Source organism: Miniopterus schreibersii (genome assembly GCF_964146895.1).
Source record: "Miniopterus schreibersii genome assembly, chromosome: 5".
Lineage (NCBI taxonomy): Eukaryota > Metazoa > Chordata > Mammalia > Chiroptera > Miniopteridae > Miniopterus > Miniopterus schreibersii.
Genome location: NC_138106.1, coordinates 45,024,941 through 45,052,066, shown reverse-complemented (window position 1 = coordinate 45,052,066; position 27,126 = coordinate 45,024,941). Strand labels below are relative to the sequence as shown.

General features: G+C 39.4%; 2 protein-coding genes across 7 annotated transcripts; both read right to left on the bottom strand.

Annotated features, from left to right (window-relative positions):
* Positions 1 to 1,058: 1,058 nt before the first annotated feature.
* Positions 1,059 to 6,327, bottom strand: SMCO1 (single-pass membrane protein with coiled-coil domains 1). Its single transcript, XM_081137668.1, has 3 exons — positions 6,263 to 6,327; positions 2,484 to 2,633; positions 1,059 to 2,043 (listed from the first exon to the last, which is right to left on the bottom strand). The coding sequence occupies exons 1-3, from the start codon at positions 6,310 to 6,312 to the stop codon at positions 1,599 to 1,601; spliced, it is 645 nt and encodes a 214-aa protein (XP_080993794.1). The 5' UTR covers positions 6,313 to 6,327; the 3' UTR covers positions 1,059 to 1,598.
* An 8,320-nt stretch (positions 6,328 to 14,647) lies between these two features.
* WDR53 (WD repeat domain 53) lies at positions 14,648 to 27,113 on the bottom strand. Of its 6 annotated transcripts, none has more exons than XM_081137662.1 (3): positions 27,051 to 27,113; positions 21,120 to 21,615; positions 14,648 to 16,451 (listed from the first exon to the last, which is right to left on the bottom strand). In XM_081137662.1, exons 2-3 carry the CDS (start codon positions 21,597 to 21,599, stop codon positions 15,858 to 15,860), a joined length of 1,074 nt encoding a protein of 357 aa, XP_080993788.1. In that variant the 5' UTR covers positions 21,600 to 21,615; positions 27,051 to 27,113; the 3' UTR covers positions 14,648 to 15,857. The 6 variants fall into 6 exon arrangements, with proteins under 6 accessions (XP_080993788.1, XP_080993789.1, XP_080993790.1 ...); XM_081137663.1 differs by having other exon boundaries at positions 15,814 to 16,451; positions 21,120 to 21,633; positions 27,051 to 27,080; XM_081137664.1 differs by having other exon boundaries at positions 15,814 to 16,451; positions 26,811 to 27,066.
* Between the last annotated feature and the right edge of the window lie 13 nt (positions 27,114 to 27,126).

The following is a 27,126-nucleotide window of genomic DNA, read 5'->3' as shown; positions in this document are numbered from 1 at the left end:
AGGCAGCCAATCAGTGACTCTCATCATTGATGTTTCCCTCTCTCTTTCTCCCTTCCTCTCTCTGAAATCAATAAAAATAAATTTAAAATAAAATTTTAATTCTTTCCTGGCTGGAGTAGCTCAGCAGCTGAGCATCAACCTATGATCCAGAAGATAGGGGTTCAGTTCCCTGTCAGGACACATGCCTGGGTTTCAGGCTTGATCTCCAATAGGGGGCGTGCAGGAGGCAGCCTATCAATGACTCATCATTGATGTTTCTCTCTCTCTCTCCCTCTCCCTTCCTCTCTCTGAAATCAATAGAGACATATTTAAAACAGAAAAAAATAAAAATTTTAATTCTTACATTTTGATTTCTATTTTTAGAAATCTTCTGTAAAGGCTATATTTTACATACTTCCCCATATTTCCTTGGTCTTATCCCTTGGTCTGCCTGGGGCTGTTCAGTTGCATCCCTGAAATCTCTGTCTCCTCCTGCCACTTTAGGACTCCTGTGGAACACTTCACTGAACAATGCAGGCTCTGACTTTCCTGTGGCTGCTGGAAGGACTTAGATGATGCATCTTGGAAGTATGGGGTGTCATTCCCCATGGAACAAACTTTGGCCAATTGAAAACAGTGAACTGAGCAAGCACAACATAGAAATTCCCTTCCTTTTTTCCAAGGCATGGTTTCTTCAGTGTGTCTGGAGAAGGACCAGATTGAGTGGATGTACCTGCCAAGCAACCTGCTGTGTCTCCTATGGCTCATTTTCAAAGAGGAACCAGCAAGACAAACATCACCTTGTATTACCTCTTATCCTTCCCTACCTAACATCTTTCCAGAATGTTACCTCATTCTCGCTGTCCTGAATTTGCACCTCCCAAATAAAGCATCAGCATTTAATCTTTACCTGCAGGAAAGGGTCCACATTTTGAAATGTTGCTGTTGTAGCACCTAGCACATAACATTTAGTGTTCAATAAATATCATAAATCGATGGTCGGTGTGTGTGAGTTCCCTTTCTAGTATAAATAACTGTGGTACTGTATGAGAGAGAAAATGTAATTCAACATACAATATATGTTAGGCATTTTTTATTGTTTTGTCTTTTAATAGAAATACTTTCACATGGTTCAAAATTCAAAATGTACATATGGATTAATAGTAAAAAGACTTCCTCCTACCTTTGACCTCCTAGACTCTTGGTTTTCTTCCCTAAGACAACCAATGTTCTCACGTTCTTATGTATCTCTTCAGAAGAAGTTTATAAAGTTTATGGATATATTAGCTTATATATGTGTATATATATGTATTTGTGTTTGTCCCTTTTTCCACTTAACAATACATATTGGAAATAAATATTTTAAAACATCACATCTTGGTGATAACTCCATATCATTATACAATAACACAAAGAGCTTATTCATTCTTTTATATGGCTTCACAGAAATATCCATTGTACCAATTTATCATAGTTTCTCTAATACTCCCCCAACTTTTGCTATAAAAATAAGTCCATAACAAATTATCTATACATTTTATAAGATAATGGGAAGATTTATCTTTCCATTTGCAAGATAAATTACTGGAAGTGAAATCGCTAGGTCATAAGGTAACAGGTTAGTTTTTGACTCTTGGCATCAACTCCCTTAGAGATGTCTTTTGCTCTTCAGGAGCTGTCACTGCTTTCCCTTTCTCTATGAGCTGAACAGCCCTCAGCAAACCATTCCGCAGAGCCTGGTTCTTTACCATGTTTGTGATCATGAAAGGGACATCCCTGATGTACAACTGTCTTACTTTGGCACTGTAGTGTTCTGCCTTGTTACCATGCGCAATAAAGAAGGTACAAAGCGCTGTGACATCTCCTTCTTGCAGCCCACACTCCTCCAGGACAGATTCCCACACAACTCTAATGTGCTTGCTCTTGACTTTTCTTCTAAGGACAGAGGCTAAGGTGGGAAGACCTCTCACCAAGTCTGGCAGCTTCTCAAGCACACGAGTGTGCAAGCAGATGAGAACTTCAATGACGTAGCTGTATATAATATTTAATTCTATTGAAGTGAACCTACAAAAAAGGAAGAGCTTCTAAAGCAACAGGACACTTTATGTTCAAATATAAAATGAATTCTATCAGGATAACTCAAAGAAGTACAAACCCACTAGGAGAGCCAGCTGTTGTATTTTAGAAAATATTTTAGAAATAAGGCCTGTGCTAAACTGGATACCTTAGTTCTCTGGCCACCCATCCTATAAGTTTCTCAATGGCAGAGGAGCTATTTTATCCATCTTTGTGTTATTAAGACTTGGGCAAGCAAGAGACTGTGATAAGAAGAGCACCGCAGTACCTGGCATATAAACAGGTACTCAAATTAATCATTTTTTGAATAAATGAATCAAGAATATGTGATTTCTTCACAATCCATATTAAGAAATTCAATTTTAGAATGACCATTGCCAGCTCTCACAATGCCACAAAATTCCCCTGATTTCTCATTGGATACTCACTTGAGTGACAAAACTGCTGTCCACAGCTCATCTTGGGCTGCCTGGCTTGCCAACATCTTGCTATGATGTTCAAATTTCTGTGTGAGATTATCCTTGGTGAAGTCCAGTTCTTTAAACTGTGCTTCTAAAGCTTGGAGTTTATGGTCTACTCTATAGGATAAAAGAATCAAGGGCTGGTTTAAGTCAGGGGACAAAAAGAGTTGCCTAAGATGAGTCTATATTACTTACAACCACTACCAAGGCTGGGCAGCTATTTGCCATTCTCTCTATCCATCATCCTAGTTCTTGCATTCCTTATATTGCCAAATGTTTGGATTGTCTACTTGAATTCATTTGCCATGTTTTATACTTATATTGTACTTTATACTTTAAAAAATATTTTATACAGCCCTGGCTGGTGTGGCTCAGTTGGTTGAGCCTCATCCCATGCACCATGGGGTCGTAGGTTCAATTCCTGGTCAGGGCACATGCCTGAGTTGTGGGCTTAATCCCTGGTGGGGGATGCTGGGGGGCAGCCAATAGATGTTTCTCTCTCTCCCCCTCTCTCTTCCTCTCTTTCTAAAATCAATAAAAACATTTTTTAAAAGAAAAAAAAGTATTTTATATAAGCATTACTTTGAGTCTCACAAGCACCATAAGAAGTGAAGAGTCATTTTTACTATTTTACAGATAAAGAAATTGAGTATCGCCCTAGCCAGCTTGGTTTAGCGGTTAGAGTGTCGGCCCACGGACTGAAGGGTCCTGAGTTCGATTGTGGCCAGGGGCACGTGCCTCGGTTGCTGGCTCAATCTCCCACCCCAGTCAGGGCTAGTGCAGGAGGCAACCAATCTTTGTGTCTCTCTCAATCGATGTTTCTCTCTCCTCCTTCCACTCTCTCTGAAAAGCAATGGAAAAAATATCCTCAGATGAGGATAAATAAATAAATAAATAGCTTTCCAGCCTATCTTTAAGAAAAAAAAAAATTGAGTATTCAAAAGATTGAAACCTAATATCATATAACTAGCTAGTGCTGGAACCAATATTTAAAAAGGTGGTTTGCTTGGCCAGGCGTGGCTCAGAGGTTGAGCATCGACCTAGGATCCAGGAGATCATGGCTTGATTTTCGGTCAGGGCACATGCCTGGGTTGTGGGCTTGATCCCCAGTCGGGGGGGTGCAGGAGGCAGCTGATCAATGACTCTCTCATCATTGATGTTTCTATCTCTCTCTCCCCCCCTCCTTTCCTCTCTCTGAAATCAATAAAGATATATTTAAAATAATAATGATAATAATAATGTGGCTTTCTCTACCATATTCTGACTGTTTGAATCCTATCTTTCCTTTAAAGATAAGCTCAAATTCCACTGCCTGCTTGAATCTCCCTGCTTTTCTACCTGAAGATCTCCTCCCTACTTACTTCATTCTCACAAGGACTACCTCTATCACTTGTCACTTCCCACCCCCTATTTTATTTTTAGAGTTAGCTTTTTATGAACAAAATTGTAAGCTCTTGGAGGGAGGGGTTCAGAGACTATTTCTTGGACACCTTTTTTAAAAAATTGAATTCAGGGAGAGAGAAACATTGATTTGTTGTTTCACTTACTTATGCATTCATTGGTTGATTCTTGTATGTGCCCTGACCCGGGATTGAACCTGAAACCTTGGCATATCGGGATGATGCTCTAACGAACTGAGCTATCGAGCCAGGGCTTCATGGACATCTTTACACCTGTCTCCCAACACCTAGCAGAGGCCTTACACAGAAGTAATAAAATATGTCTTGTGTGATTGAAATCTGAAATATGAATGAGATGTTGAGCTGTATAATCCAAGGGGATTTGAGTAGTTCTGAATAGCCCTAATCATCGGAGGGTGCTGCAGCACCAGAATTATGTCTAATTAAACCACAAAGAACACAAGTTACCTGCCCGAAGCCACCCACATTGTTTTTCATGAAGGAAGTGATACATTAACACACATGCCACTTCCCTGAGCTTCTATGTCCACAGTGACCTGAATACTGGCATGGTTGCCCAGGTCCTGGTCTTGACCTTTCTCCCCAGGCTAGTTCAGTTTTAAATACCACCTCTTTCCTAAGTCTAGACCTGTATCTTAACTATGTTCTGTACATCTCCACCTGAACAGGATATCAAAACTAAACTGTCCTAAACTGAACCTACTAACAACCCCCCACCCCCATCTTCCAAAATTATTACGGTGGAATTTTCTCACTGCTTTGAATTCTATTTATATATAAATAAGGCTCTGTGTGAAATGTGCATTTTGTAGTAGTGCATGACTTAATATGCTGGCAATCCCTGTCTACACATCAAAACTACATTATCTGGCATACTGTTTGTATTAACTTAGACCATAGGTTATCTCTAGCTTGAACTGTAAAGAGGAACTCTAGCTTGTCAATTAGTATAAAAGTTTACGATTGTAGCAGTTCTCTGAAGTCCTCTCATCAAAAGCCAGTCCCAGATCATTCCAAATAAAGAACATGTCTGCAAATCTGAGTCTGTTTTCTACTACAATTCCCTAGCTCAGTTAATGACATTACCATCCATTCAATTGCTTGAACTAGAAATCTCAGAATAATTCTTACTTTTATTTTCCTCCCCACTAAGGTCTCTAATCTATCCCCTTCTCTCCATCTCCACTAAACCAGTTAATCACCATCTTTCACCTGGACCTAGGATTACAGTAGCCTAGCTGGGTCCTTGCTTTCAATTTCTGTAACCTCCAATCCATCCTCCAGAAATATGCTCCTGAAACACACTTCTGATCATGCCCTTCAACTGATTATATACTTTTGTTTGTGTGTGTGTTTTATTAATCCTCACATGAGGATATTTTTTCCATTGCTTCTCAGAGAGAGTGGGAGGGAGGGAGCGATTGGGGGTGGGGGTGGGGGAGAGAGAGACAGAGAGAGAAACACCAATGTGAGAGAGACAGACACATCAATTGGTTGCCTTCTGCACACACCAGGGAAGGAACGTGCAACCCAGGTAGGTGCCTTTGATTGGAATCGAGCCTGAGACCCTTTGGTGTGCAGGCCGACACTCTACCACATCGGCCAGGGCGACTGATTATATACTTTGTATGCCACCCTGACTTGCCCAGTTATATCATTAGAGCCAAGTTGTATCTCCTCAGCATGAAATATAAAATCCTTTACCCTATGCTCCCATTTTCTGCCACTCCTCTCACCAATCACTTGACACATCTAGTGCTCAATGAGTATATAGTATGCGATTTCAAGCTTCCATGGCTTCCATGTACTGTTTCCCCAGCCTAGAGTTCCTTTCCATATTTTACTTATAAACTCCTACTCATACTTTAAGATCCAGCTTAAATGTCCCTCTCTGAAGAGTTCCTTTTCCCTAGCATCAAAGGCAAAATTAATTGATCCTCTCCATGTTCTCATAGCCCTTTAGGAACATGACCATTAGATGGTCAATCATGTTGTTTTAAGTATTTTTGAATACTTTTGTTATCCCTACAGGCTGTGAGTTCCTTCTGGGCACAACCCACATTTTACTTATTTTTGAATACCTGCTATATAGCACATGCATTAATTGAATGGAATTATTGCACCTGGGAGTAAATTTTTCTTTATTATTAATTTACATATTTTTTAACCTGGAAGACTTAAACCACTTTAACAGAGATAGAAGTCTAATTGGCATGTCTGTAGTTCTTTGCCTATTCTTATTCCTCATACTTCTCTAACCCAGAAAAGGTCTTCTTCCCGGAAAAGACGACCTATGCTTGCTCCCTCCCTGTAGCCCTTAGCAACCTTTTCATCGCGTCCTTCAAGGATATCAGGGCTTCGGTTTCCTTGTTCATCTTCTTAAGGCAAAATGAAAAGAAACCAAACAAAAACAAAAACCCAATAGAGGTTTGAATCCAGGGTTTTCTGCTGTCCTCCACTCGGCAACAGGCAGCACCAGCTTGAGTATTTGATCTAAATTCTGCCTGAAAGGTCACCCAGTACAAGACGCTTTTAATAGCTTGTACATCCAAATATAGTTTCAAAGAACTGATCGTGTGAACACAGGTGTCCTGGAATGCACTATAATGTTTGCCTTTGAAAAACGAGCTGTGGTACATCAACATAGCACAACAAGTAGATATAACTGGGTTCTAAGTATATTCTGGTAAGTGTATATATGGATATACAAATGTAGACATATATTAGGATTAAATTTGATGAAGATATTACTCTCAAAATTTTAACAACTTAATTGGTTCAATTATCATCTAAATTGGGTTAAAAGAAAGCCTCAGACCATTTATGATGTAGATCAATGCTAAAAATCTAACCATCCTTAGAAACGAATATTTATGGAGAGCTTCTAGTATTAGATTAGGTATTGGAAATAAAAACAGACATAAAACAGGATTCCTGAATTTAAGGGATTCAAACTTTAATTGGGGAGATAGGAGGACCTTACTTAAAAAGAAAATGTGGCCCTGGCCGGGGTGGCTCAGTTGATTGAGCAACCTCCCTTGCACTGAAAGGTCCCCAGTTTGATTTCCAGGCATGGTACAGATCAAGATTTCCAGTTCAACCCAAGACTTGCAACCAGGGGAGCAATGGGCAGTGGCAGCTTGTCTCAGGCTTACCCCCTGAACCTGTCTCCTAGGTCCCTGAGCTTGTCTCCAAGGCCCCCTTCTCTCCCTCTGCCTTTTCAGGGAGCCAAAGCAGCCCAGCCTGGGCTCTTGTTTCTTCTATGCCCTTCCTTGTTTCATTGTCCTAAGTATATTTTTGCTGTAGCCAATAAATTCTTGCTTTCTTTTCTACACTTTGTCTCGACTGAAATCTTTCCCTCAAGACAAGAACAGAGGTCTCCTCATCATCTTCCTGGTAACACACGCAGCTGAGAGAGAGGGGGGGAACATCGATATTTGTTTTCCATTTATTTATGCATTCATTGGTTCTAGTATGTGCCCTGACTGGTGTATGAGGAGGATGTTCTAACCAACTGAGCTACCTGGCCAGGGCTACCAGTGTGACTTTCTAAATAAACTTTTGCTTGTATTTGAGTTCTTTGGCTCTGAATTCTTTTCTTAGCTGAACTCAAGGACCAAAGTCTAACATCTGGTGCCATTCATCATCAACAGAATCACCTCACAAAATACGTGTAATTCTCCCCTCAGGTCTTGCTTCTGGTATATATCAAATTAAGACTACATGGGTGTGCCTGGCTGGCGTGGCTCAGTGGTTGAGCATCGACCTATGAACCAGGCAGGAGGTCATGGTTCAATTCCCTGTCAGGGCACATGCCCAGGTTTTGGGCTCGATCCCCAGCAGGGGGCGTGCAGGAGGCAGCCCATCATTGACTCTCATCTTTGATGTTTCTCTCTCTCCCTCTGCCTTCCTCTCTCTGAAATCAATAAAAAAATATTTTTAAAAAACCATACCAAAGGGGTTTGGAGAACTTCAAGGTTGGTGACCAAGAACACATCCACATACCGAGAGGGCAGGGTACCCAAACTCCACAGGGACAGAGCTCCTATGCTTGAGGTCCTTCCAGAACTCACCCTATGCATCTCTTTATCTGGTTACTCATTTGTATTCTTTAATATGTTTTTTGTAATAAACCAGTAATAGTAAGTAAACTGTTTCCTTGGGTTCTGTGAGCCACTGAACAAATTATCAAACTTGGGGTCATGGGAATCCCTGATTTACAACAGATCAGTCAGAAGTACAGGTGTGGACTTGGGATTTTTGATTGGCATCTGAAGTAGGAGCAGTCTTGTGGAACTGATCCCATTAACCTGTGGGGTCTAAGCTAACTCTGGGCAGTTAGTTTAAAATTGGGTTAAACTGTAGGACACCAAGCCAGTGTCTGCCGAGAACTGCAGAATTGCTTGATGTGAAAAAACCCACATATCTGGTGTCAGAAGTACTGAGTGTAGAGAGGAAATGATGTGTTTCCCTTTAATGACTTATTACAAAGTGAATACACTCATGTAACCCTAACCAAAGTCAAGAAATAGAATATTGTCAACTTACCAGAATTGGCATGATCCCTGTGACTCCTCCCAATTACTGCTCTCTTTATCTTCCCAAAAGATAACCACTATGTCTCATTATATAGTATTTGTTTTGTGTGTTTTTGAACTTTCTGTAAATGGAATCAAGCAGTATGTGTTTTTAACAGCTTTATTGAAATATATTTCATGTATCATACAACTGACTCATTTTAAATGTAAAATTCAAGAAGTTTTAGCATATTCACCATCACCACAATCACTCCTCATTCCTTCCTAATCCCTCTTTCTGCTGTTACCAGCACTAGCAACCATTAAGCTACTTTCTGTTTCTATAGACTTGTCTATTCTGTAAATTTGATATAAATGCACATATGCAAAAAGGCTGAAAAATAAGTGAGCTAAGTGTTCATCTTAAGATGCTAAAAAAAGTACAAATTAAACCTAAAGATAGTAGAATGAAGGAGAAACAGAAAACAATTGAATAGAATTATCAAAGGAAACACTGGTTCTTTGAAAAGGCTGTTATTATTGAAATGTTCCTGGTAAGACTACTAAAAGAAAGAAACCAGATAAGCTATAAGGGGACTGAAGAAGAGGATATCACTATACATGCAAACAGGTATTAAAAAGCTAAAAGGATATATATTTTTAAATAAAGTCACTTTTTATTGATTTTTTTAGAGAGGAAGGGAGAGGCGGAGAGAGAAACATCGATGTGAAAGAAAAACATCAATGTGATGAGAAACATTGATGGGTTGCCACCCGCACCAGCCCGACTAGTGATTGAATTGGCAACCTGGGTATATGCCCTGACCGGGAAATCAAACCTGCGAACTTTCGGTGAACAGAAAGATGCTCACCCAACTGAGCCACACTAGTCAGGGCTAAAGCTAAGAGGATATTATAAATAAATTCATGACAATAAATTTGAAAATCTATATGAACATCCAAGCTGCTGCATGTACCAACAGTTTGTTCCTTTTTATTAGAAGCATTCCATTGCGTGCCTATATCACAATTTGTTTAACCATTAACCTGTTTAAGGAATCTGGGCTGATTCCAGTTTGGGACTATCACAAATAAAGCTGCTATAAACATCCATGTACAGGTTTTTATGTGAACATATGTTTTTATTTGGGGTAAATGCCCAAGAGTGCAATTTCCGGGGCATACAGTAGTGGTATGCTTAGTTTTGTAAAAAACTGCTAACCTGTTCTCCAGAGTGGCTGTACCGTTTTACATCCCTACCAACAATAAATGATAGGTCTAGTTCTCGCTAATCCTTATTAGCATTTGGTGGTGTCACTATTTTTTTTTATATTAGTAGCCATTATGAAAGATATACAGATCAATTAAAAAATATATGATCCAGATTTTTTAGTATTTTTGAAGGGTGGGTTCATCTGCAAATATTAAACTTCTATAACCCATACTGATTCAGGTTTCTGAGGGATAGGGCCCAGTCATCTATATATACACATGTACATACACATATTTTTAATCCTCACCTGAGGACAGGCTTAATTTTAGAGAGAAGGGAAAGTAGAGAGGAAGAGAAACATTGATTGCCTTCCCATATGCAGCCTGACTGGGGATCAAACCCGAAACCTAGGTATGTGCCCTGACTAGGAATTGAACCTGCAACATTTTGGTGTACGGGACGATGCTCCAACCAGCTGAGCCACACTTGCCAGGGCCAGGCATCTAGATATTTTAAAAATCTTCATGGGTGAATTTGATTTGCAGCCAAGATAATAAAAACACCTTGATTTCAGAGGACACAAGCTTTGAAGAAAAAGTTATCCTTTGAAGAAATAGCCATATCCAAGGATGAAAATGTCATAAAAAAATGAAAGTATGTGGTAGGATAGTAGAGCTGAATGACAATTCAGAAATATAAACAAGGCCTGGCCAGGCGTGGCTCAGCAGTTGAGCGTCAACCTAGCATCCAGGCAATCGGGGTTCGATTCCCAGTCAGGGCACAAGCCTGGGTTGTGGGCTAGGCAGCCGACCAATGACTCTCTCATCATTGATGTTTCTATCTCTCTCTCCCTCTCCTTTCCTCTCTCTGAAATCAATAAAGATATATATATATAAAAACAAGGGTTCTATGAACCTGGAAAATAATGTTTTTTGGACATTTTAAACTTTTGAAAATTCAAAATAGATTAATTTAAAAAAGATCTACTTAGACCAAAAAATGACTTTAAATTTGAATATTACATAACAAATGGTTACTTAGAGCCACGAAGAATTATTTTAAAGAAAATTAAAAAGAAAGCAAGAAAATAAGTTAGTTGATAAGGAGATGTCTAATTGCCCAAAGAGAAGAAAACAGAAAAAGTTCAGGTAGTGGCTAATCAAGTTAACTGACTAATCTGAAGACATCAAAGTTTCTAACAACCCAGGAAAGTTGTAGATTGTGTCTCTAGGGGGAGCTGAACCTCTACAGAGCAATGTGGAAAGGGAAAATATTAAAAATTTCAAGAACTAAAACTTTAATGCCTCATGAAGAGCAGTAATATCAATTAGAAAATTAGAGTATGGTATTAAAAAAGGAGCAAGTCTAAGAGTAAAGAGGTTTAAGAAAAACAAAAAGAGAAGTGTCTGCCTAATCCCCCCTCTGGCTTACTCCAATAACAGACTCCAAACCATTCCTACCTCTCCAGTGGGATTCTGTCATGTGCAAACAGAGTCCACACAGCAGCTGTGTGCCACTTTGGAGGACTGGTGGTAATGACATCAAATGGCTAGTCAGAGCCAGTCAGGGCAGATAAGGTAGGTCTAAGTAGTCAAACCTGCTCACCCTCTTGTGCTTGCTACCAAGATGCAGGGCATCCGGATCCACCCAGTCACTGAAAGCAGAAAGCTGGACTTAATCCTTAACTCCAAAACCTCCTATTGATAATCTGACTAGTTTCCCTCCCTAGCTACTTTAGAATTTATACTGAAAAGTCCTCTGTGCTTCTCCAGAATATCCTCTTTCAAAGCAAGCTATGTGTTCCAACCTTGGCGTTTCCCTACACTCCCCAGCAATACCACTGACCTAGTTCTAGTCTTACTAGGAGATGCTAAAGGCCAGTCAAGAGGATTTCCAGGACACTATCTACAAGCCCATGTACTCAAGCTTCAGTGCTGTTTTTTTAAAAAATATATCTTTATTGATTTCACAGAGAGGGAGGGAGAGGGAGAGAGAGAGAAACATAAATGATGAGAGAATCCTTGACTGGCTACCTCCTGCATGCCCCCAGCTGGGGATCAAGCCTGCAACCTTGGCATGTGCCCTGACCGGCAACTGAACCCCGATCTCCTGGATCCTAGGTCAATGCTCAACTGTTGAGCCACACCCAGCTGAGCTCCTGTTTTCTTGATGGGACTCATTCTTACAGGTGTTAGGCAATAATTGGTCTTGGTTTTGATTTGCATTTGCCTGATGATTAGTGATGCTCAGCACCTTTTTATGTCTCCGGTGGCCCTTTGGATGCCTTCTTTGGAAAAATGTTTTGTTTTGTTTTAGCTTAAAAAATGTCCAATTTAAAAATCAGATTTTTTTTGTTTTAAGGTGTATGAGTTATTTATAAATTTGGGATATTAACCCCTTATCCAATACATGGTTTGCAAAACTTCTCTCCCATTCTGTGCCTGCCTTTTCATTTTGTTGAAAATTGTTTCTTTGGCTGTGCAGAGGCTTTAAAGTAGGGGGTGTGCAGGAGGCAGCTGATCTTTCTCCCTTCTCCTCTCTAAAAATCAATAAAAATATTTTTAAAAATTCTGCTCCTCTGGTTGGAACATGGCCCATGTGGTGGTGGTGACAGCAGGGTACCTTGTTTACTCTCCCACAATATCCCTCTGGTCTGGCAACTTTATTTTTTTTTAAATATATTTTTATTGATTTCAGAGAGAGGGAGATGAAGATAGAAACATCAATGATGAAGAGAGATGCAAATTAAAACCACAATGAGCTATCACTTCACACCTGTAAGAATGGCTACCATCAACAAATTAACAAACAACTCCTGCTGGTGAGGATGTGGAGAAAGGGGAACCCTAGTACACTGCTGGTGGGAATGCAGACTGGTACAGCCACTATGGAAAACAGTGTGGAGGTTCCTCAAAAAATTAAAAATGGAGCTGCCTTTTGACCCAGTGATTCCACTCCTAGGAATGTATCCTAAGAATCCTGAAACACTAATCAGAAAGAATATATGTACCCCTATGGTCACAGCAGCACAGTTTACAATAGCCAAGATCTGGAAACAGCCCAAGTGCCCATCAGTAGATGAGTGGATAAAAAAGCTGTGGGACATTTACACCATGGAATACTACGCAGCTGTAAAGAAGAAGAATGAATCTCGTACCCTTTGGGACAGTATGGATGGACCTGGAGAAAATTATGCTAAGTGAAATAAGCCAGGCAGAGAATAGATTCAATGACATGGAAGCATATATCAGACTGACAAATGTCAGAGGGATAGAGGAGGGCGGGTGGGTGGAGGGGAAGAGAGTAACCAAAGAATTTATATGCATATATGCACAATCCAAGGACAGGGACAATGGTGGGGAGAGGGACTGGGGAGGGGGATGGGACGGGGTGGAACAGGTCATTGGGGAGAAAAAGGGACATCTGTAATATTTTAAACAAAAATTAAATTTAAAAAAAAAAAGAAACATCAATGATGAGTCATTGATCAGCTGCCTTCTGCATGCCCCCTGCTGGGGATTGAGCCTGCAACTGGAGGATGCATCCTGATTGGAGATCAAACAGTGATCTCCTGGATCATAGGTCCATGCTCAACTGCTGTGCCACACCAGCTAGGCTGGCAACTTACTTTAGAATTAACCTTAGCCCAGTGGAGGGGACTATCTTCCCTACTGGGAATACCCTACAGGAAGAGGGTTGGCTACAAAGGAGATCCACCTCTGCTCAGATCCCAGACTGGGCCACAAGGTCCTGCTTGGCCAGACTTTCGCCTCCATAGACTTGCTCATGGCTTCAGGGCCTGTCTTCTGCAGTTCCAGCTCCTAACACCAGACTAGTGTAGTAAGGGTGGCATTAAGTCACAACTGGCTGGCAAAGAGCAAGAATGTGAATTATTAAGTTTCTTAGATATGATATCAGTATTATGGTTATACCGGAAAGTATTTTTAGGAGATGCATGCTGATGCATTTTCAGATCAAGTGTCATGGTATTTCACTTTTTAAAAAAAATTTTTAAAAATATTACAGATGTCCCTTTTTCTTGCTAGTTCCCTTTCAAATATATTCAGACAGCAAAATACATACACACACACAAAGCATATGTGCATGTATTACTGTTTTTCTCTAATTCTCTGCTTGTAAATAGGAAAACTGAGGTCAAGGGAAAGCTGTTCGTAGGTTAAGGCACCAGGATTATAAATAATTCTGACAAAGGATGATAAATTAATCTTGAAGGTATTTCTGCTCTTGGCAGGGAGAAACAACTGGGCAGCACTGCATCAGCCTCAGAATTATCCATGCTGGACCACAAAATAATTTTAACTTGGGGGAAACATCAAATGTGAAATGAGCACGTCTCGGTGTATGTAAATTGAACAATGGTTAGGACAGCTATGTGTAACCCTGACAGCTGGTGTTAAATAACTTGAAGCAGCCTGGCTGGTGCGGCCAGTAGTTGAGCATTGACCTATGAACCAGGAGGTCATGGTTCAATTCTGGGTCATGGCACATGCCAGGGTTGCATGCTCCATCCTCAGTAAGGGGGGTGTAGGGGTCAGCCAATCAATGACTTTCATCATTGTTTCTGTCTCTTTCTCCCTTCCTCTCTGAAATCAAGAGAAGGGTTTAGTCCGGTTGCCAGGAAACCCTACCACCAGCTTCCTTCAAGTTTACCTTTATTATTATTTTTCTATTCATCTCTTAACATTTTCACTCTCTGGATCTCCTTTGATTCATTTAATGAGTACTGTCTACATGTGAATCAATAAATTGCTTTTTATTCCCTTAAGCTAATTCGAATTTGATTTCTGTCACTTGCAACAAGTATTCTGACTAAAATTAAGTTTATCAAAAAGAGTTTTCCTCAAACAAGGATAATGGCAACCAATCAGGTTCTCTCTTCAAAGCTTTGAATACAAGCGTAGGAAGTATAAGCAGAAGCTGAAAGAACTTGCAAGGAAGATAGCAATCCAGGCCATGATGAAAAGAAACTTACTATTTTTATTTTTTAATCCTCCTCTGAGGATATTTTTTCCATTGCTTTTCAGAGAGAGTGGAAGAGAGAGAGAGAGGGAGAGATGTGAGAGACATATCCATCAGTTGCCTCCTACACATGCCCCAAGTAGGGCCAGGAACTGAGCCTGCAACTGAGGTTCAAGCCCTTGACCAGAATTGAACCAAGACCCTTCAGTTCTCAGGCAGAGGCACTAACCACAGAGCCAAACGGGCTAGGGCAGAAACTTACTCTTGATATACTATCTTGGCCTCTATTTTCTACCTCTTCTGTCTCTTTTCTATCTTGTATCTTAAGCTTGGTTTTTTTAAAATATATCTTTATTGATTTCAGAGAGAGGGAGAGGAAAGTGTTAAAACATCAATGATGAGTTGTCATTGATCGGCTGCCTCCTGCATGCCCCCACTGGGGATCGAGCCCGCAACCCAGGCATGTGCCCTGACCAGGAATTGAACCAAGATCTCCTGGATCCTAGGTCGATGCTCAACTGCTGAGCCCCGTCTGGCCAGGCTATCTTGAGCTTATTTGTGACTTCAGCTTATTCTTGGTCCTACCAGCATTATGGCCAGTATTGCTGTATAATTTCCTAAACTGATTTGACTCTAAAACCCTCTTCTTAGAAACAGCAAAAGGTAAACTGTCAGTAAAGCCTTCTGGGCTTTACACAGAACAAACAAGAACAGGTTTCCTCTTCCAAGCTGGTAAGGCCCCTCATAGCATCCTAGGATCCGAAATAACTCATGTTGTAACTAATGTAGTGACCACATTTGGGTCAGGATGTGGGCTTCCCTAAGGCAGGAGGCTTGACAAGACAATGAGATCTTTTGCAGGCAAGTAATTGTACCTGCAAATTTCCTGGGTTCTCAAGTTACTTAACATCTCTTGAGCCTCAATTCCTGTGGCAATAAAATGGGGGAAATCAGATTTGTAATAAAAAATGAAATATACATAAAATCACTGGTACATGTCTAGTACTCAATGAATATTAGTTCCCTTCCCCTAAATTTTAATATAATTTACTATATGAAGTATTACCCAATTATCTTCTTTTGCTCAAATGTCTTAAAATTTATACAATGGAACAGTATTATTCTATATATGACAAACAGTTTAAACAAAGAAACAAGATTTTTTTAATCTAAAAAGTTTGCTGCAGTTTTTCAAATGTTTTTATTGAATTTAAAATTCACTTAAGGGATATACAGATATACAACTAGTTTGATCAGCTACTAATATATTTTGGTAACCCTTTATTTTTGTACTCAAGAGCCAGTTCACTTTTTCTCCATGTTCAATACTTAGCTTTGGTAAAATTTTGCCCTGTTCTTCATCAGTTACTGAAGCACTAGTGTTTCCACTCTGCTTGGTATAAGTTGCTCTTTTAGTGTTCTTCCTGTGAGTATGTTTTGTAGGACTCTTCTGTTTTTTCCCAACTTCACTGCTTATATCCCACAACATTATCTTTCCATCATTCCCTCCAGTAAGCAGCAAATAAGATTCTGGCAGAAAGTAGACCTGGGATACCCCCAAAGTGTGGCCCTTAAATCCCAGTTCCTGTTCACATTTGACTCCCATCACCCTAAAGATTCGAACCTTACCATCTTCTGCACCACAACTAAAAATATTGCCACAGGATGCCACAGACAGAGAATAGGCTAACGCAGGGTTTAAAAGCTGACCAGGTGACTGTGGGCTCTCCACTTCTTCTGTTTCATCCTCCTGTAAATTTGTAATCCAGAGTGGCCGGGCTTTCTGAAGGTTCCACAGCATCACCTTTAAACAAAAGAAGTTACAGAGTCAAAGTTCCAGCCATCTTGCTCAATTACCATGCTTAGTCTGTTTCTATCAAAATCATCAAAGTAATCAAAGATTGATTAGTAGGATACAGTTCCAGCAATATTAAGAAAAAGTTTAGAGGGCACTACCACATGACAGGGGAATGCTACCCTGGTGCCAAAACTAGAATGCTAATGGGCAGTAAGGTAGAATTTAGAAAAGATGATCCTGAATAAAGTGTAATCCAAATTTTTAAGCAGTTGCCAGTTTTCTTTAGGTCATTCTACCTTCATCTCTGCAAGTAAAATGAAAGATTATGAAATTTATTACTTTTAGTCTATGCTGGTTACAAGTAAAAATGCCTATCAACAAAATAAACCTAATCTGGAATATCACTGAAATAATTTCTATCTGAAATCACTGAAATAATTTCTTTTCTTGTTAGTTTCTTGAGATTTAATTCATCTTTGATAATGCCTAGTATAATGCCTAAAAAATAGGAGAAATGCCAAACATGTCTGTTGATTTATTTGACATCTTGGTATATTTGGCTTTTTGTTGTTGTTCCCTACCATGATCTCTGACCTACTAAATTTCTTAAATGAAGTGCTAATCAAAATGAAATAAGCTCTATGAATTGATTTTACTCTATAGTGATTTATTTTTTTCCTACAGTAACCAATTTGAAAAGGAAAATATTTTTAATACTCTTAGAGTGAATACACAGCTTTATTTTACTATCTAGTATTATCCCTGAATTATGACTTTCAATTTAAAATGGGCACTAGGATAAGCAAGACCTTGTTTAGATATTCAAAAGCATAGCTCTGAATCGACAAGTCTGCTACTGTTGCCCTGGCAGGCGTTGCTCAGTGGTTAGATTGTCAGCCTGTGCACGGGAGGGTTGCGGGTTTGATTCCAGTCAAGGGCAAATACCTGGGCTGCAGGTCCAATCCCACCCCCGTTGGGGAGCATGTGGGAGGCAACCAATTGATGTGTCTCTGTTACATCAATGTTTCTCTCTCCTCTCCCTCCCCCCACTCTGTCTAAAAAAAAAAAAATCAATGGAAAAAATATCCTCACTCGTTGGGTGAGGATTAAAAAAAAGACTACTGATGATATTAAGAATTTGGTTTTCTATTCAAGGTTAATTTCCATCAACTCAGTCTACTTTCAAAATAAGTGAAGTATAGTAACATTTATATTCTGCTTCTACTAGGGAAAGAACTGAAAATCCTTTTGGATTGGATTTATAACATCATACTAAGTGGCCAACAATCACTACTGGGGTGAAGCCAACAGACTACTAACAAATTAAAATAAATTTAAGTAAAATAAAGAAGTATCAGAAAATATAATGAAAATAAATGAGTACTAAAACTTGATGTGGAAATAAGCTCTCTTAAAAAATAACACCACCCTGAACACAGGAAAATGAATATTCCAGAATCTGCTAGCTTAACTGTATTGGCAGGTACCCTAAGTTCTTTCTCACACAGCCCCCATAATACCTGAATTATATTTACTGTTGTCCTAAGACATCCAAACATGAACTATACCCAAAGTGTTTTCAGCATAGCAGCTTAAACATTTCTGTATTAATTAAATCATCTACATGTGTTAATAATCATCCCAGTTTCCACCAATTCAAGAATCTTTTCCAAGTATTCAAGATTCCTAAATTGTTCCTGCCTGGACATTTCCTTTATACTTCTTTATTCTTCCTAACTGCCAAAGATTCCAAGGTATTTCACAATTTCTTAACCACCTGTTCAAGTGGTATCACCCTAAGCAGGAGAGCTAGAGACAATGAAGAGAGTCAAAGAGTTTGGGGGTTGTGGACCTATAAAACATTAAAAGGGAGAGAAAGTGGACAACTGGCCAATGTTTAGAAGTGAATACAATCATATCAAAGTGACCCTGCTCAAAAATTTCTCCCCCTGCAATGCACGCACACGCACACACACACTTGCACGCATACACATGCACACTCTTCTCACCCTACAAAAGCATTTCTTTCCACATATCCACATAAAAGATTCATTTCAAGAAAAAAGGTCTCCTCCATCATCTTGATCCTTAAGTGTTGGTACTAATGATCTTTCAAACTCCAGAAACAAGAACAAACCTTTGAGCCATTTATTTTCAGGCATGGATATTGGGGTGGGGGAAGATCATGTATGCTGTAGAAATATATGATGGTTTCAAATTTCCAAAGGTTTTTACAAGAAAAAGGTGGTGCATACACAGGTATTTATTTAATGTTATTTTCTATACCTTCATGTATATTATATTATTTGTACCTATTTAATATATAACTAAGCAGTCTCAAGTATCTTAATAAATCACAATTTGTTCTCAAGAGCCCTGACTCTCAAGACTATACTTTTGGGGATCATTTCTATAGTTTGTTACTAGAGAAATTTCTCTGAAAATGTAGAGCACCCAAAACCATGAGGAGGAGGTACAGTGTACTCTCCTGAGCGTGAAGCCGGCTTTTGGTGTTGCTTTTGTAACTGCTATTGGCCATTGATGATCATTCTTCTCTTCCTTTGGGAGAGAACAGTCTGAGTGGTAAAAAAAAAATTTCTTGACTCTTTGAGTATGCTTTACCTAATTACTTAAACCTATCTAAATCAAAAGATATAATTTCCATATTAACAAGAATAGGTGTGTGTGGCAGTAATGCAATTTCTGCCTTAAAATAAAATGCATTTGCTCAGAGAGCAATAACTCAAAATTAACCTGATAAGAACTCCCTTCCACTATTACAACTACATTCTTGGACTCTCCCATAGGCTGAATATTCTTAAAGTTTAGAATAATACTGGATAATCAGGGTTTGAAAGGTAAATTGTGGAAGAAATTATAGTTTCACCTTCGGTAAGGAAATAATTTCTTAAAAGCATGGCTGTGTTGTCTTAGCTGCTATTGTTGTATCACAACCCAGTGCAGATGGTAATCTACAGTGAACTTTCAGCAATTCTTAGCAGTCAAGAAATTACCTAAGCCTCCTTTTCACAAAGTATTTATTTCTTATACTGATCTCTAGCAGTTGCCTGCCACTAAAGCTTCCTGCCTAGAACTGGATGCAAAATGGTAAATTCTGGATGCCCACTTCTTATCTAGTCTGAGGAATACAAGTCATTTTGCATTATTGCTGTTCCTAGTAGTTAATGATGAACCAGTGATTGAAAACTGATATAGCTTAAGGATGAAATGACTAGTCAGACTCTGTACAATCTGCCTACTTAAAACAGATATTCACCTGGCTGTGTAGGTCTTTCTGCACAACCAAGTAGGCAAATTATCACCGCGAGGGTAGAAAATTGTAGGTCTTAAAGGGCTTGATCAAGACCTAGAAGTGGAAAAGGAGTTTAGAGGTTATAGGGTTACTGTGCCTGCTAAGTCTAGAATAATTCTAAATATACATTTTTGGTAGGACTATCCTTCGTTGTTTAGGGACTGTCCCAGCACTGCAGGACATCCACTGATTCTGCCTACTAAATGCCAGTAGCCTGAGAGAGGGGGAATGGCAGTCATACTGACAACAAAACCCAGCTTCATCTATTTCTAATTCTATTTTATAATTAGAATAAAAACTAATATATATAGCCTTGGCCAGTGTGGCTCGGTGGTTAGAGCGTTGGTGTGAGCACTGAAGGGTTGCGGGTTTGATTCCCGGTCAAGGGCATGTACCTGGGTTGCAGGTTCAATCCCTGGCCCCAGTCAGGGCGTATGTGGGAGACAACCAATCTATGTGTCTCTCTCACGTCGATGTTTCTCTTTCTCTTCCCTCATCCCCTTCACTCGCTCTAAAAATTAATGGAAAAAATATTCTCAGGTGAGGATTAACAAAACAAACAAACAAAAAACCCCCACAAACTAATGTATGTAAAGCATTGGAAAGTATTAAGCGCTCACCAAAGAGCAGCCACATGATTATTCTCACTCCAGTGATCCGAGATTCACTCTCAAGAGGAAGCACATCTGCTGGGCGAAAGTTCAAGCTATTTGAAAGCTTTCTTCTATTAACCAAAATCTCCTTCCTATGACTTCTTTTTAGACCAGCATATTTCACTTTCCCACCTATGAAAACCAAAATTTAAACACCTCCAGTTCCCCACATAATGGGGTTTCTAGATATACCTACTCTCCTGATGGCCTTCCTCTGAATTTGAGCTAATTTGTGATGTTCCTTTCAAAACTTAGCATGGAGATAATGCTCTGATCCTGGTCACCAATGCACAGTATCTCAATTAACACACCAATAATTTTAAAGTAAAATCAACAGATCTAGTCCCTCCAACTTTTTCTTTTTAAACAATACAGAGTTTGTAGAAAGCGGGCTATGAACTCTGCCTTAAGCATGCCCCTTTGTTTAAACAAATGTTTAGAATCAAATATTTGAATTCTCAGGTTTTAGGAACGTATTAAAGCATAGAGAAAGGAAGACTAAAGGATTAAGGATTACTTTGCGAATAAAATCTAACAGGCCTTGTCAAGTTAGCATGAAATATGCATTAGAAAGAAGTAAAGCTTATGGTTCACAGATGATATGTTAGTAGAGAAAAAATTCAAAGATATATTTAGTCCAATTAATAACTTGATTCTGTTAGCAAATCCCATTTAGAAATTACCCAAGTACTCTTTGCAAAGCATCACCTGCATATCCAGTCCACATGACACCAGGCTCTGAGGTCTTTGAGGCCGAAAAGCTACAGAAGAACAGATATTGGAATGTCTCTTCAGTGATCTGCTGACTTTCTTATTTTCCAAGTCTAGGATTTTGATTGCCCCAGAGTCATCAGCAGAAGCCAGAAGGTTTTCAGTTTCATTCAATGAAAGGCAATTGATTTCTTCTTCATTCACATGAAAATAGTCCAAGGAACCTTTGAGGGATCTGACATCCAGTATGCTAATAGTTTCTCCATGGGAGGCATAGAGCTTGGTGGGGCAGGAGGGAGAAAACAAGACGCTGGTAACGTCGTCGGACCCTTGAAAGCGTGTGTGTCCCACTGGAGTCCCATCTTCACCCCAAGCTATAAGATCTCCACCCTCTGCTCCAGAAGCCACTAGCCCTTCTGAACTTGCATTTAGGCAGAGAATAGGAGAACAATGTCCACTAGTCCATTTGACAGCCATAATGGCCCAGAAGACTCTGTGAAGGAGGAAAAACCTGTAATGTCATGTTTTACTTAAGAACTTGATGGTAGGAGACAAATACAATATTTCATTTAAATATTTTAAAAAGACATCTAAAAACTCAACAACAACAAAAAGATATTTGAAGATCAAGTCTACAAAAGCCTAGTTGAACACAAGGTTGTGGCACACCAGGCTGGAACATGTTGAACTGGGCTTCCCTTGCACTCAGAGGCCCAGATAAACCTGCTTCTCCAGCCTTTGATGTGAGGTGCACATAAGAATAAATACTAAATACACTTAAATTAGGAAAAATTGTTTTTAAGAGAGGGCTGCTCAATCATCAGGTTATATCTTTTATCAGAATAAAGTTTTAGAGAGTAAGCCCTGGAACTAGAGTCTCTGGGTTTGAATAGTTCTACTACCTATTAGCCAAGTGACTTTGGGCAAGTTACTGAAGGTCGTCTCTGTGACTCCCTCTCTCTCTCTATAAAATGGGGATAATGATAACAACATTAATTCCATAGAATCAGAGAGAATTAAATGATGTAATATATGTAAAGCACATATAATAGTGCCTGGTACATAACAAATGTTCAACAAATATTACCATTACCCCTTTTCTCATTTTTATTAAGCTAGTCAAAGTGGCATCATATATATTACACCAATGGTCCTCAAAGTATGGCCTCCAGGCTAGCAGCATTAGCATTACCTAGGAACTTGTTGAGAATACAAATTGTCAGATCTAGAGTTAGACTCACTGAATCACAAACTGGAGTTGGGCCCAGCAATGTGTTTTAACAAGCCCCCTCAGATGATTCTGATGCATGCTAGAATTTGAGAACCTGTACTACACCAATAATCATTTGAGAAGCTGGTTAGAAAGGCAGGCCCTTAGGTCTTACCACCAGAGACTAAACCAGCAGGTTATCTACTTTATTCTGAAAACAACTCTTCTGATTGACATGCCCTTGACTGTAACCAAACCCAGGACCCTACAGTCCACGGGCCGAAGCTCTAACCACTGAGCCAAATTGGCTAGGGCAGGGATACCAAACTCTTAAATAATGAAGACCAGGCCCTGGCTAGGTAGTTTGTTAGAGTGTTGTCCCCAGATGCCAAGGCTGCGAGAGTTTGATCCCTGGTCAGGGCACACAGAAGAATCAACCAATGAATGCATAACTAAGTGGAAAAACAATTTGATGTTTCTCTCTCTCTCTAAAGAAAAAATAATAATAAACATTTAAAAAATTTATTTTAAAAACTTAATTAAAAATAGAAGAGCTTTTCCTAACAATTCCACTTGACAACAGTTTTACTTGTTAGTATTCTTTAAAGTAGAGAAAATGACTAAAAACTACTAATAATTCATTACTGCTTTTAAATATATTCACAGCCCGGCTGGGCATGGCTCAGTGGGTAAGCGTCGATCTAGGATCCAGGCGATCAGGGTTCAATTCCCGGTCAGGGCACATGCCCGGGTTGCGGGCTGCAGCCGATCAATGACTCTCTCATCACTGATGTTTCTATCTCTCTCTCTCCCTCTCCCTTCCTCTCTCTGAAATCAATAAAGATATATTTAAAAAATAAATAAATATATTCACAAACTTTTAACCACATTATCACCTACTTGCACTTATACAATAGTAGTACTTACATACAAAATTTAGATTCTGATATGCTAGGCAGCCCAGACCTACAAACTGGAATTACCACATACTTCCCTGCTGTTACTGCTTATGGGCAAAGCAAAAAAGGAAATCAGGGCAATTTATACAACTCTAATGGTCAGACAAGAGGAAGCAAACAAATCTGGACAAATTTAATTTTTCATTTCACAAGCCAAGGGAGAATTTACTTAGTAAAGAACTGCCATACTGCCATAGTTGCTTTACTATTTTCAGACTTGACACCTGAATTTGTCCAATGGTACAGAGATAAATTTCCTAATATTGTTTTGAAAAATCATTTAAAATAATCTGTCAATCTGCCTAAAGTTTCTATTCCCAACACAAAGCTTGTCTGTCCTATTTTTAGTCATATACACACAAATCACTAACTAGACTGCAAAAAGTCACTATTCTGTTAGTAATCAAAGTTAACAGAGACATCACAAAATCAGATGAAACAATTTTCATAAAGATGACAAAATGGGAAAAAGGCACTTTTTGTTTTAAATCTCAGAGGAAGCAATTAATATACAGATGAAACTAATTAAACAGAAACTGAAGCAAATAAGTGAGGTTTAGACGGGAAGTGACTCAGAGGGAGGTAAAGCTAGGGAACTTTGGGTTGTTTGATTTTTGCTGACAAGTATTGAAATAGTAATTAAATAATGTTCTACCATAACAAAGGCTCTTGTCAAATGTTCCTGATAAACCAGAAAAATGAAAGATATTAATATTATCTAGGCTTAGGAACTGTTGTCTGTGATAAGTATTAACTTATACTTAATATAATAAAGATAATATCCTACCTTTAAAGTATGAAATTTGAGTTAGCCGTTGAAAAGGCCATTTACATTACAAAGAATTTTATTTAAAATTCTGTAATGAATCTTTAGAGTATTGGTCATTTATTTCCTAAGTTAGAGTTTTAACTTTTCTATGGTGTATTAACGTTAAAGTCTGGAAGTCTACCCTCTACAGTTTTAGGATTTTGTGTGTATACAGCTTTTGAATCCCTGCTGGGATTTTAGGTTTTTCTCGAAGAATGAGGCAGGGTTTTTCACAGGGGACCTACATAAAAGCTAACCGGGAGACAAAAGTTTTAGTAGGTTTTCTTCCTAATACAATTCTTTTCTGGAAAAGATTAATTCAATTTTTAAAATACATTTGGTTAAAGCTCCATGCCAAAGTGTGAGGTCAGGCAATGCAATAAATGGATTTTGTATTAAAGGAACTATTGCAGGCAACAACATAGTTCCTGTAAATTTTTCCATAATAGAACCAATAGTAACTCTGAGTCTATTAACCTCATAAGACCAAAGTCAGCTATACCTTAACCTCTATTCACCAGAGGAAGAAAAAAAATTAAACTTCTATTCTCTATATTACATGGATATTTACTAATTACCTAACTAGTTAGAAAAACAAAAACAGTGCAGGGAATGTTAAAAAGAGTTGGGAAAGCCGCAGAAATCCATACCTTCAGGCTTCTGATTTTAGTCAATCAACATTTATCATGCAGAGTATTGACCCATGATTCAACCAAAAGTCCCCAAAATCACTTTATTTAGTCTGTAAGATTAAAACTTATTATTTGAAACACACTCAAAGACCATCATCAAAAAATGTTAAACAGACAGCTGTAATAAAAAATGTAATTACATCTGTGTTAAATAAAAATAATCTTTCAAAAATAAGTTGTCAAGCCACTGTTTCTTGTTTTTCTCTTATGGGAACTGAAAAGCCCACCAGAAATAGGTTAAGTGCCACCATCCCCACATTCAGGTTTCAAGTCAACAAACTTCTCATACACAGATGCCTAAAGGATCAAGCACAACAATTAATCATATCCTATTGTGAATTACTTTAATTAGATAATAGATTCCTTCCAACATCTAATGAGATCATGGAGTGGGTGGGGAAAGGTGGGGTATTTGAGAGCATTTTCAGAAAGGGTGGAGTGCAACAGCTGGTAGTTCTGAACAGCTAGAGAGGATGACATTGAACATGAGGGATGGGGCATGGTGAGGAGGGTGATGAGCGGGTGAAAGATTTGTATAAAGGAAAGGAGGTATGATAAAGAAAATATTTTCCTACTCTGAAATTCTACCTGGGCCACTTGTGGGGGGTGGGTACTCTGTCACAAAAAGTCACCTCATTGACTGGACTAGATTAGCACCAGAATGGTCTGATTGGATCCTTAAAAGGCTCTACTTCACCTACACTGTGAAAGACAGGATAAAGGCCAACATCTTTAATAACTGAGTGAACTCTAAACACTCAGCTCCAGTCATACCTCCATATACCCACTTGTCCTTTTAAAGTGTCTGTGCCTTTAAAGCTGTCTGGTTCTTTGCCCCCTCTCAGATGCATCAACTCTACTTATCCTTGAAGATTTAAAAGAAAGTTAAGTGGCCCTGTCTGGTGTTCTGAGTGGTTAGAGCATCCGCCCTGCACACCAAAGGGTCTCGGGTTCGATTCCCGGTTAAGGGCATGTATCTGGGTTGCAGGTTAAATCCCTATCTGTGGGAGGCAGCCAATGGGTGTTGCTCTCTCTCTCCCTCTCCCCCTCCCTTCCACTCTCTCTAAAAAATCAATGGAAAAGGTGTCTTTGGGTGAGGATTAACAACAACAAGAAAGTTAAGCATCTTCCCCAGACAAATGTTGGTCTTCCTTCCTTGGATGTCCTATGGTTGAAAGCTGAAAAATGAATAAAACTCCGTAGACTGAGGTTACACTACCACATAGTCATTATCACTGTAATAAGTGTAGGTCAACTTTTCTTCATATGTCTGGGTTTTCCAAAAGTTGCTCTTGATGTGGAGAAGCCGGATAGCAACCAAAATGACCAAAAGGCTGTGCCACTGGCACTAGCAAGAATCAAAAGAATCTGGGGTTACTAAGCTTGTTGGGGAGAGGAAAAAAAACCTGGGAAGAACAGAAGTAGTTGCTGTTCTTTTATTTTTACTGGCAAACGAGAAATGGATTATACACAGCAAGGGAGTTTCTGGAAAGATTTCTTCCTACATAAAGGCAAGACAGTGGAGTTGACTACTAAAGGAATCTATGAACCCTATTATAATAATAATTACCTCATAGTTATTTCAGAATTATAAAAACCCGCGTAAAGGACCCTAGTAGAATGCCTGGCTCACAGGATAGTTATTCTTTTCTCTTACCCAGTAATCTTTAAAGGCTGTCAGAAAAATTTTCAACTAAAAAAACACAGTATGACCAAATAATGTTTAAGTTCTTTTCCTTCCAAGAAGCCATCTATAATGACGTCTCCACGTCTTTTTCCCCTTTGGAAAATCCAATTAAGTAAAAACACACTGCCTTAATCCGCCTACTAATCAATGGGTGAGTTTGTAGGGAGGCCCGGAAAAGGCTTTATTTTGACCAAAAGAATATAGCACTTAATAAGGTTATCCAAACGTGGGGGGCGGGGAGGAGTTCAAAGGTAGCGACCTTACTTCCCGAACGCCCAAGCTGGGACGCACGTTCCCATAAGCACCGTTACTCTGGGAAAACGAGGACTAACCGGGAAAAGACCACTTCAGCTGCCGCAGGTAAAGAAAGAAGGTCCAACTCAGCCGAAGGCGGCGGAGCTAGGGATTGGCTGGCACGGAGAGGGCAATTTCCCGCGTTAGGGTGGAGTCCGAAGCCGGGACCTAGCTGACACGGGAAACCCTAACAGGAAGAGAGGCCCAGGAAAGCCACCGTGGGACCACTAAGCCCAAAAGAGTAGGCCAGCCACGACCCACCGGCGCCAGGCTCCTACCTGCTCTTCCCGCTCCCCTCCTCCGCGCCTCGCGATGACCTCACCCGCGGGCGCCCAATCCCGTGCAGTGTACGGC

Bases quoted from the DNA above. Each gene is read 5' to 3' on its own strand.
- SMCO1 (XM_081137668.1), bottom strand. From the start codon at position 6,312: ATGAACAAGGAAACCGAAGCCCTGATATCCTTGAAGGACGCGATGAAA. The intron at 2,634-6,262 runs GTTGCTAAGGGC...TTTATCCTATAG, and splicing joins TTGAAGGACGCGATGAAAAG to AGTAGACCATAAACTCCAAG. The intron at 2,044-2,483 runs GTGAGTATCCAA...CCTTTTTTGTAG, and splicing joins ACAGCAGTTTTGTCACTCAA to GTTCACTTCAATAGAATTAA.
- WDR53 (XM_081137662.1), bottom strand. From the start codon at position 21,599: ATGGCTGTCAAATGGACTAGTGGACATTGTTCTCCTATTCTCTGCCTA. The intron at 16,452-21,119 runs GTGATGCTTTGC...TTTTGTTTAAAG, and splicing joins CATGTGGACTGGATATGCAG to GTGATGCTGTGGAACCTTCA.